At 35.9% G+C, this 12,027-nt stretch overlaps 2 protein-coding genes across 2 annotated transcripts; both read left to right on the top strand.

Annotated features, from left to right (window-relative positions):
* Nucleotides 1-860: 860 nt before the first annotated feature.
* Nucleotides 861-2,507, top strand: LOC109007176 (1-aminocyclopropane-1-carboxylate oxidase homolog 1-like). Its single transcript, XM_018986748.2, has 3 exons — nt 861-1,472; nt 1,613-1,934; nt 2,076-2,507. Exons 1-3 carry the CDS (start codon nt 931-933, stop codon nt 2,319-2,321), a joined length of 1,110 nt encoding a protein of 369 aa, XP_018842293.2. The 5' UTR covers nt 861-930; the 3' UTR covers nt 2,322-2,507.
* Nucleotides 2,508-3,884: 1,377 nt separating this feature from the next.
* LOC109006769 (1-aminocyclopropane-1-carboxylate oxidase homolog 3-like) lies at nt 3,885-5,711 on the top strand. The gene is made up of 3 exons (XM_018986147.2): nt 3,885-4,428; nt 4,979-5,300; nt 5,460-5,711. The coding sequence occupies exons 1-3, from the start codon at nt 3,896-3,898 to the stop codon at nt 5,709-5,711; spliced, it is 1,107 nt and encodes a 368-aa protein (XP_018841692.2). The 5' UTR covers nt 3,885-3,895.
* Nucleotides 5,712-12,027: the final 6,316 nt, after the last annotated feature.

Below are 12,027 nucleotides of genomic sequence, written 5' to 3'. Positions count from 1 at the left end.
GCCATGCTAGATAAAACATGACGCAACAGAATAGTTCTTCCACTAGCAGAGAGAATCTTCATCTTCTATTCTGCAATCTTCTTGCTCACTTATTACTCCACATAACTCATTCCATTACTCAACTTATTACTATTTATAAAGAATTTAACTCAATTGAACTCAGCTCAACTTCCAAACGCAGCTTAAGTCTCCTTTTCCTAGATGCATAAATTTTCATTGCCTCATTATGCTTTCTTTTACCGTGGTAAATAGAGGACGAGAGGTTGGGAAAGATAAAGTTGAGGTCCCTGTTGCCTGAAAGTAAAGGTCTCCTTTGCTTCTATCTCTTGCATTTTCTTGAATCCAAGTCTCTCCTTGCTCTATCTCCCAACCCTTTCTAGCTGCTCTTCCTCTTATTTATATCTTGTCCTTTTCATCTTGCAGCCTCCAATCATTGACATAAATTATAGATTGGCGATGTTTATTATTAAAAAAATAATTTTTTATATCGATCTTATATTTATTATTATTTTTTAAAATATTAAACAGTACTTGCACTGTTGCACATGCAAATGTCGTTTCTCCTGTTTTTAACATTCCCATTACCAAAAAAATTAAAATAAGAAACAATCAAGCGTTATAAGAGTTCCATCGAGATTCAAGTAGTGCGCAATAATGCAGAGTCAATAGAGTTGGTCCAATGATGCATACAATCAAGTGGCATTCCACGATCTAAGATTCTGCCCCCCCCATTTAATGTTGCATTGGATTCTGTCCCGAAAGTCAATAGAAATGGGCTGATTTATTTTATGGTGCTTGTCTCGTCTAAGATGCAGCTAACCTTATCAGAAAAATGATGCTCTCTATCCTCTCATATATAATCTGCACCATATAATATGCTTCCTGAAAGAATTTCAAGAGCTCTAGCAGCTAATTAAAAAAAAAAAAAAAATGGTGGTCACCAACACAGCTGAAGTTTCGGCTTTGGTTGAATCTGACTACGACCGCGCAACTGAACTGAAAGCTTTCGACGAGTCGAAGGCCGGGGTTAAGGGACTCGTAGACTCTGGAGTTACAAAAGTTCCTCGGATATTCATCCGACCACCAGAGGACTTGGACAATCCGACGGATCCCAACAAGACCCAACTCAGTATTCCGGTCATAGACTTCAAAGGGTTCGATACCGATCCAATCCAACGTAAAGAGATTATCGACAAAGTTGGAGATGCATCGGAGGCATGCGGTTTCTTTCAGGTGATAAATCATGGTATCCCTGATAGCATCATGGAGGAAATGAAGAATGGGGTGCGCAGGTTCTACGAGCAAGACAACGAGGTAAAGAAAAGATTATACACACGCGACATCACGAGAAGCTTGGTGTATAATAGCAATTTTGATTTGTATCATTCGTCTGCGGCTAATTGGAGGGATACTTTTTACTGCTTTATGGCTCCTAATCCTCTCATGCCTGAAGAATTGCCTGAGGCGTGCAGGTACGCGATGACTTGAACTATATAAATATATATATATCTTTTTCCAAAGTCCAAAAATCTAGGCCTGTACAGTACTCTGTTAACAGATTATATACGAGGCATTGTAGTTTATTCTGTATGATTCATTGATGGAATTGCAGAGATGTTTTGACGGAGTACTCGAAGCAAGTAATGAAATTAGGCTTTTCTTTGTTTGAGTTATTGTCCGAAGCTTTGAGCCTGAACCCAAACCATCTCAATGAGATGGACTGCGCTGAAGGTCTGGCAGTCGTTTGCCATTACTATCCAGCTTGCCCCCAGCCAGAACTAACCTTGGGCACAAGCAAGCACTCTGATAATGACTTCTTTACCGTGCTTTTACAAGACCATATTGGAGGCCTCCAAGTTCTTCATAACAATCAGTGGGTTGATGTTCACCCTGTGCCTGGAGCCCTAGTTGTAAACATTGGAGATCTTTTGCAGGCAAGCCTATAGATCTGCTTTCTCAATTTTACTCTCAACTTCTAAGCAGCAATTAAATTAAGGAGCCTCTCTCCTACTTGTTGCTTTCAATCTTTATCGATCCTAGCTAATGCTTTTCTTTTCTTGTATTGGAATGTTCAGCTTATATCAAACGACAAGTTTAAAAGTGTTGAACACAGAGTACTGGCGAACAATGAAGGCCCTAGAGTGTCGGTGGCATGCTTTTTCAGCACAAGTTTTCAGCCATCCTCAAAGCTGTATGGACCTATCAAGGAGCTCTTATCGGAAGATAATCCACCGCTGTATAGGGAAACCACAGTGAAGGACTTTGTTGACTACCTCGCTACAGATGGCATTGATTCTCCTTTGCGCCATTTTAGGCTGTAAACTTGATTGCAGTGTAATGTTGGAGATGCAGATGTGCCGGCATCAGTGGCTTGAGATTTGAATTTTATCCGGTCGAATATAAAGGAATGTATAATTTGAGGCCTGGACTGTGGATGCCCATTGAGCCCCGACTTTCTTAATGAGATGTCAATTTCGCATGGGGGAGTGCTAGGCTACCGCCAGCTATGACCGGGCGTGCTGCTATTATAAATTTATCTTTTTATTTTTTATTTTTTTATATTTTTTAACATATTTAAATATTTTTAAAAATTAAAAAAATACACTAATACACTAAAAATAAATTTCTTTATTATTAAATATAAAAAAATTAAAAAAATAAAATAAAATACTTGAACAATCAAATGAAGATATGCTAACATTTCTCTTTCACATATTGGGGTATACATGTTGAATTCGATCAGATGTTAAAGCGCACATCCCTCTTGATAATTTAAGAAGGGTAGTGCTAGGACAACCGATGAGTAGGTCCCACACTACCCGCCGATAATGCCATTTTTTTTAATGTAATTTTCTAATCTCTTTAAACATTAAAAAAAAGAAGATATTTCACAATATTATTTAAAAAAACTTACTTAATTACTAAGTATAAAAAAAAAGCAAGTCGATAGACTCTCTCTTGGAAGATTTTAGGCCCCGGTTAGATTCGGAAATGAGTTAAAATAATTTTAGACGAGTGAAATAAAATATTATTAGAATATTATTATTATTTTAGAATTTGAAAAAGTTGAATTGTTTATTATATTTTATATAGTAATTTAAAAAAGTTGTAATGATGAGATGAAATGAGTTAAAATGAGTTGATGTGAAAATATTTCATCTCATCTCATCTCATCATTACAACTTTATCAAATTTTTATATAAAATATAAAAAATAATTAAAAATTAAAAATTAAAAATTTTAAAATAATAATAATATTAAAAAATAATATTTTATTTAATTTTTAATATCAACTCACCGGCAAACGCAAAACCGTACCTTAAGATCAAAATGGGCAATATGGCCGCAACGTCATTGGTAGCCCAAATTTAGTTGGATTTTTTAAATCTCCTAAATAATTTTTAATCCAATTGACACGCTGGTTTTGGGGTACGTAAGATATTTTTGTAAGATTTTGTCTATTTTTGGATTTCAACAGAAATCTAAAATATGGTTGGACAAGGTTTTGTACACAGTTAAGATCAGGATTATTTTAAATTGAGGCTCGGTATAAACACAATTAATATACAACTATTTTACACTTTTATAATAAAATATTATGTTCTTAATTAATTTTTTTCTTAAATAAAATTAATTTTGTATTATGTGATTGTATATTAGTTGTGTATTGGTCATCCTAACCACTTTTGTTTTGAAGTTTTTGGTTGTAATTTAAGAATAATTGATTTCTTAAGATTCCTGGTCAATCTGATGATCATCTCTTTTTAAATAAAATATAAAACCTCTTCTCTATCCATCTCATATCATCAGATTCTGCTGGTCCTAATTTATATAGCAGAAGATCCGTTCTCGTAGAACTTCAACGGTTACCAAGCTAACAAGAGGAGGCCGGAAAATGGTGAGAGAAGAAGTTGCAGACTATGATAGAGCAAGCGAGTTGAAGGCTTTTGATGACACAAAGGGCGGTGTCAAGGGACTAGTAGATGCTGGGGTTACTGAGATCCCTCGTATATTTCATTTACCACCGGATTGCTTCGGCAAGATTAACTCAGTACCTGATGTTTCTGATGAAACCGAGTTGAGCACCATTCCTGTCATAGACCTCGAAGGCATCGAGAAATATGTAACAAAACGCAAGGAGGTTGTGGAAGCGGTTCGTGATGCATCAGAGACGTGGGGTTTCTTTCAGGTGGTGAATCATGGGATCCCTGTGGATGTTCTGGAGGAGATGAAGGAAGGGGTACGTAAGTTTTACGAGCAAGATACAGAGATTAAGAAAGAGTTCTATACCCGTGACCCCATTAGACCGGTTGTGTACAACGCTAACTTCGATCTATACCATGCACCCACTGCTAATTGGAGGGATACATTTATGTGTTCTATGGCTCCCAGCCCCCCCAAGTCAGAAGACCTTCCAGCTCCATGCAGGTATGCACGCACGTACGTCCTGTGCAATTTGTAATCTTTTCTGGATTATTATTGCTATATTTAACAACGACTTTCAATCTCGATTAGGAGTGATTGCTGCAATCATTCTTATGAGATAAGTTTTTAAAATTGATTGCCATCATTTTTAAACGAGATGTTTGAAATTGACTGGAATTGGTCAATTGAACTGAATTTGCAAGCAATTCAAACACTTCACTAAAATCAATTCGGTTTTTGATTGATTCAAATGGAATGAGTTGATCAATTGATTTGAATTGAACCCTTATTCTTTTGCAAGCTACGGAACAATCTACTCATGTTTTTGAATGACATATATATTTGATGGTGATTTTAAATTGGGTGATATTTTGAGAGTATTGTGTACGTATGATGTTCTCCTAAAAATTGAATTATGAAACACTCTTTTGCTTTTAATAAATTATATTTCTTTTTTAATATATACTTTTATGCAATTTTACGTATACCATAGAGGCCGGAGAATGACCTATATCACCCTCACACACACATGTATAATATATATGTGCTGTAGAGATATACTGGAAGAGTACTCGAAGCAAGTGATGAAGTTGGGGATTTTATTGTTGGACCTATTGTCGGAGGCTCTTGGGCTAAACTCGGAGCACCTAAATGGCATAGATTGCGCTGAGGGGCTCATGGTTCTTTGCCATTACTATCCGTCTTGCCCACAGCCAGAGTTGACATTGGGCGCAACCCAGCACGCTGACAATTCCTTTCTTACCGTGCTTCTGCAAGACCAGATAGGTGGCCTCCAAGTTCTTCACCAGGACAAGTGGATCCACATCCCCTCCGTGCCTGGGGCTCTTGTTATCAACATTGGAGATCTTCTACAGGCAAGTCTTCACCCAATTCATCATATTAATCAAAATGCATTTTAGCTAAATTTCTTGGTATTTCTCAATTTGGATGCATGCTCCAAAATCAAGACTTGCCTTCATTTTCTGTAGCTGCTAATTTGTAACTTTTTTTCCCTGTTCCTTTGGTCTTTCCAGCTTATAACAAATGACAGATTTAAGAGCGTTGAACACAGAGTATTGACAAGCCGGTCAAGTTCAAGAGTGTCTGTGGCAAGCTTTTTTTGCACAGGTCTTCGGCCGACCGCAAAAGTTTACGGGCCCATCAAGGAGTTATTGTCAGAAGACAATCCTCCAAAGTATAAAGAAACCACGGTTAGAGAGTATTCTACCCACTACAAGAACAAAGGCCTTGATGGGACTTCTGCGCTGCTTCATTTCAGACTTTGAACCCTTGCAAGAGACATAGAAAAGTGTCAACATATGAATATGGGAAGGGGTCGCCAACAGCCTCTCGTCTCTTTTGTTTTTTCATTAAGTTTACTGTTTAAATGTTTTTTAAAATTAATTTTTTAAACGTTTTAAATTTTGAAAGTTATTTAGGGCTTGTTTGAATTCGCAAGTCATCTAAACTCATCTCAACTCATCTCACTACTATTCATTACTATTCAGTAACTTTAACTCACAAATCTCATTACTATTCACAACTCATCTCATTATTATTCACAATTCATCTCAACTCATCTAAGCTCATCTCAAGTCATCTCAAGTCATCTTCGAATCCAAACATCTCCTTAATCTTTTAGATTTTACATAGAACTCAAGAGATGTGAAAGAGTTCCATATGAGTTTGTAGGGCAAGTAAATATAATTAAAGTTGTACGGTACGTACCCCTTGTAACACTCAGTGGCGGAACCACGTTGAGGCTAGAGGGGGCTATGGCCCCCCAGCCACCCAAAAAAAAAATTCAGCATTATTATTTAAATCCAAATAAAATTTGATAAAAAATAATATTGATCTCAAAAATTTAAAAATTTCTTAAAATATTTTAAAAATATGAGAATTTTCTTCTAATCCCATCTAAAATTCTTGAGTCTTCTTAAAAATATGAAAAAAATAGTTTCTATATTTTCTTAAAGTTCAGAATTTTTTATTAGTAAACAATATTTTATTGGTCAAAAGAATAATTTTAGCATTCAAAATATAAAAAATGAGTATACATACATAAAAAATATTAAAAATATAGCCAAAAATTTAAAAAACTTGAAAATATGAGTTAAAAAATATACAGTCCAAAAAAAATTTCTTCTAAATTGAATGAATATGAAATTAAATTATGTCTATAATGTATTTTCTTATAATTATAAATAACAAAGTGTATAATATATACATACACATACATGTAGGCATGTATGCAAGCATCGTCGTCATTGCATAGATCAATATGGCTCCCCCAACGTAGAATTTTTGGTTTTGCCACTGGTAAAATTCTTAGGTCTTTAGTGATCTGTCGTCTAGATTAGACTGTATCAGTCACGATAGTGTGCTGGAGAGTTATTAACGTTTGTATTATGATTTTATATGTCCTCTTTTATGAATGATATGTGATCATTTTATAAAAAAAAAAAAACACTCTTAGATATGTATGGTAGACTTGGGCCCCTAACATTGAACTCTTTTCATAATAAAATATACTAATTATTAACAACAAAAAAGTGCCACATTGAGTAGCTCCAATACAAGATTGAAAAGTAAATTGGAAATTTAACTCAAAACATATATATTCATAGAGTTCTCTACAGAGCATCTATTGTAGTTGTGCACGTAATGCACATGCTACGTAGATGCTGTGTTTGTATTTATTTATTTATTTATTTTTATGCAAAACGTCATTTTCATTTTACGGTTTTCTTCTTCCCCGATTCATTCAAATTTGTCCCGCGCGAAAAAGCTCCTCTCCCTCGCCCGCGTCGAGTCGTTCCTCTGCCCACCGCCACCGGCGACGCCGCCTCTCTGTCCAGCGACATCGAGCGACGTTCCTCCGTCTACACAGCACCGCAACTCCTCGCGTCGCCCAGCTCTCCTCCCTCCCCATCGCCCGCCCATATTCTTTTGTTCCTCTCCCCGCTCCCCGCGTCGCCCCCCACCCCCACCACCCTCGTCGTCCATCCCCTCCCCCACCACCACCCCCGTATCGCCCATCCTCCAGCCCCACCCCCGCGTTGCCCAAACAAAGCCCTAGTTGCCCCGCACCACCTCTGCCCAACACCCCCGTTGGTTGCCATCAACCCTCCCTCTACCCATCCTCTGATTGCGAAGTTTGAAAAGGTAAGCCAAGACAGATTTGTTCTCTGCTCTCTCCTCTTCCTCTCTTACTTCTTGTTTGTATTTCTCTCTTTGTATTATGCATTTGCATATTTTGCTTGCTTGTTGGTTGGTTCGATTTTTTGAGTTTTGTGGATATTATGCAATGAGATTGATTCATGTCTCGTTTGCCGCTTACGAGGGCATCAGTTGGGATTTCTTAGCCTTTGGTGAAATTTGAAGACATGGGTCAATGCAGTGTTCAAATATTCGATTGAAATTTTCGATGTCTACATTCACTCACCCTTTTTATTGTCTTGTTTTAAATTGTAAATCATGAATTATGAAAACTGCAAACTGGAATGTATTATTACAATCTTTTAGCTTGTATTTATTGCTTATCTTCTTTTGATTGATTTGTGTGGATTTGAATTCCACATTAATATTGCTTACCTTGCCGCATACCTGGCATGACGATTAGGAGGGGATTAGTTAGGTTTCCCTGGCTCTTGGTGAAATTTAAGATCATGGGTCGATTCCAGTTTCAATAATTGGATTGATTTGTACATGTATTCTTTCATTCCAATATTCTAGTTGTGCCACATTTTCATTCCAATATTCCAGTTGTGCCACATTATGACTTTGATCATAACTTACTGGGTCATCTTGATGGGTCCTTGAAATTTTTTCAATAATTGGATTGATTTTCCCTTCCCCTTTATGGCCATCTTGATGGGTCCTTGAATTTTTTTTTTTAAGAATTTATATTCTATAGGTTGTATTGTGTACATGATAATGTGGGGTCATGTGTTATTTATGCATTAGTTAAGCTACATAATTTCTGAACTTTATGATTTTCCTATGGTTGCACTCATATTTCATCTTCCCTTCATTTGTGAATGCTATTGGATGTGCTTCAAACGGTGTTTTGGTTTCAGCTTCAGTACTCTGTTGTCATGCTTATATGCTTGAGATATATAGTGGTAAAGATCTGTGTTGGTTATTTGTTGCAGGCCCATATTAGGTTATTTCAAATTAGCTCCATCTCCTTTTGAACGAATTTTGATGGAAGGAAAAAGTTTTGAGCGGTGTGGTAATAAGGTATATAAACAATTTCTTATTAAATTTTTAAATTTGCATCATCTCCTTTTTAGGTACTTTACTGTGTGTTCTCTAGCTTTTTTTCTACCTAGAGTGAGATGCTTGAGAGTGGAGGTGGATGGTTTAGGTCATACCTGGTACTCATGTCCTGCTGTTTGCACTCTGTTTTAGACACTTGGTGAATACGGAGGAGCTGTAAATTTGTCAAGAAGCTTATGAAGTTATGATGGTGGCTATTTTTGTGATTGTTTTGAGATATATGGTTTGTTTTTGTGCTTCTGGGAGATATCGTGATTGGCATGTCTTTGTGCTAGATTTCTTTCAATTTGGTCGATTTTCCGTACTTTTTTTTTTTTCATGGGTTTCCTTTTTTCTATCTTTTTCATTTTCATTCCCTAGATTCGTTATCTGAGCCTCTAAAGGAATCTTGAATGGCCCTTCAAAGTTCAAGGATGAATTTTCCAACTCAATAGTTCTGATATTAGGAATTTGCCAACACCATAATTTTTATTTTTGTGACAAGCTCTCTTTGTCTCTGTGGATCATTACTTTGTGATGGCTTGTTGAGGAGGCCATCTATTGTGTAGAATATAGATTGGCCAGGCCAGAAGATGGCCAGAATATAGAATTTGTTCAGCTCAGCACAGGTACCTGAGCTGAGCGTTTGGACTTTGAGTTAGACTTGACAATATCAGTTTGTAATGCTAATCTTTTGAATTGAATATTTTCAGACGAGTATTCGAATGTCCAAACTGGAATTCTTTTGCAACAGACCCACTCTTGTTGCCTGGTTTTGGCTTGGATTTAAGCGCTGTGAATCATATAGGAAGCAGTACAGATATGACCAAAGCTTCAGAAGATGATTGAATGGTCCAACATGAGTGAATCATGAAAAGGAATCATCATACCTTTGGTGTTATGTGCATGTTACAACAGCGAAGAACATGATAGGTGGAGCTTGGAATGCACACTAGTCAATCTCATGGTGCCACTCTTGCATGGAATCACAGTTATGATTGGCTTATATTGTTGCTTCTTGCCGTGATAGAAGTAGTTGTATATATCATTGGCCCATTTCACTGCTTTGTGGGAAAGAAATGATGACAGACCTCAAGTATCCCATGAAAGGAATCACAGTTCCTGTATGGTCTGTTCCAGTAAGTTCTCTGTCACTGTTTTTTATTTCTTTAATAAAAACTTTTAGCTTAATTTTCATTAAATTGAACTGGCTAGATTCTGTTTTGTCACTAAAAGCAACAATTAATATTCTGTTTTCATCAACTTTGCAAATGCAAGTTTCTGTAAGATTTATTTTAGAAATCTCCTATTGCCATTTTCCTTCTCTTCTATATTCATAGGAAAGATATCTATGAGGCTAAGAGGGGATCAGAGAGAGGCGATACCTTATTCATGAAGATGTGCTAAATGCTTGGAAAATTTTTCATCTTGCAAGACAATGTGAAGTTGGCTGGATGTATACATTATATTACAACTACTTCTTGCTACTGTTATTATTATTTAATCAATTTCTATGATTGGCGCCATGATCGTTATCAAAATTGAAAATTCCATTTGTTAGATATGACTTTAAAGTGATGAAAAATATTGATTTCATGTTGAGTTGAGCTTCCTGTTGTCAATGTAGGGGTTTGATGTGCATACATAAGATGAAGATTGTTCATCGTGATATAAAGAGTGCAAACTGCATTGTGAATAAGAATTGGACTGTCAAGATCTGTGATTTTGGGCTCTCAAGGATAGCAACAGAATCACCAATGAAAGATGCTTCATCTGCTGCTCCTCAAAGAGATGGAACATCTAGATCGTTTAAGAGGGGAATGAGAAAGAGTTGACAGTGTTATTATAGTGTATTATAGTGTTAAGACACTGTTATATTTCACTTCATAGAAAATGTATGTAAATTTTTTGATTCACAGTTTTTCCTTGAAAGAGAAGTCCTGATCTTTATTTGCTTTTCTTTTATTTTTCCTTTCTCATAATATTCCAAAACCAAATACAGACTGTATTATGTTATTATTATTCCATTTGCATGAAATCGAAAACCAGACTCAGACTGTGTTGCAATCTTGATGTAGCCAATCCTTCTAGTTTTATTATGTTGGGTAACTAAATATGTTCTGATTGGGTGCCAAGATTATGAGGTAAACAAATTCAAACTGTGACTAATTGCATATTTTTTTAAAAACTGATATTATCAACCTGAGAATGCAAGTGAAGTTAGGTTCATGTTGCACCATTAGCAACAATGGAATCAAAATCAAAATCATTCATGAGATGTGCACAAGCTATTTTCATTACAAAGGTTAATTTAATGAACCTACAGGTACCCTTTTTGTACAATAAGAGGAACCATTACAGCTGATCTATTCAATAACGATATATTCCATACATCGTGCAATTTACATACAATTTATTCAACCAAACCAAAAGTATTACAATTGTGACAACCCAATTTTAGAAACTTGTCTGCTACAGCAGGGAGAATATTTTTCATCTGTATGTCTTGCTTGTATCTTTCTTCTGCAGCCAACCATTCTTTAACTTTTGTATCAAATGGAAGATTCATAATCCAACTAGAAACACTAGACTGCAAAGACTTTTCTTCCACCTGGCTCTTCCATATCTTATGCATATGTTCATTAATTTTATGCATAGCCTGAGCATAAGAAAATAAAAATCAAACATAACTTACTCCATATGTCTTCAAGAATACTATAGTCAGATGCCATATCTTCAATAGACCATATAGAATGCAGGAACGATGATCTGCATCATACTTGGACCAGGTGTTGTGAAAACATAAACAAAAGCTCACCTCATTAAAGTGATACCTTCTCCAATGTTTATTAACAATTCCATCAGTGGCACTATAAAACATATCCATAAGCATTATCTTCCATACAAAAACTGCAATAGTTATTAGTTACTTTGGTTAATTGTATTATTTTCAGTAAACCATTTTGAAACAAGTTAAATGGACAGAGAAACTCAAAATGACTGTGAAGGCAAGAGGCTTAAATCCATAGCAACATATATTTGCAGTGATGAATATTGATGGAATGATACATTGGGAGATGTAGTCAAATGAGAAACCAAAAGCAATTTTTGCAGGCAAATACTGGCTTTAAAGAAAAGTATTAACTTAAAGATGAATAAATTTTTTTAGCATAATACCTCTTCCAACATTGGCATATATATATAGTCCTTTCAGAAAAAGAGGAGAAGTTGGACGGCCACCAACAATAGAATCTAGCTTCTTCTCTCGGTTGAGATATGAAACCCATTTCCCTGCTCCCGATTCTACATTTTCAGAGCTTTTCTTGAGTCAAGAGAAAGTTC

This window comes from Juglans regia, chromosome 7 (genome assembly GCF_001411555.2).
Source record: "Juglans regia cultivar Chandler chromosome 7, Walnut 2.0, whole genome shotgun sequence".
In the NCBI taxonomy this organism is placed as follows: domain Eukaryota; kingdom Viridiplantae; phylum Streptophyta; class Magnoliopsida; order Fagales; family Juglandaceae; genus Juglans; species Juglans regia.
Note: the sequence above shows the minus strand (reverse complement) of the source record. Positions and strands in the feature narration are given on the sequence as shown.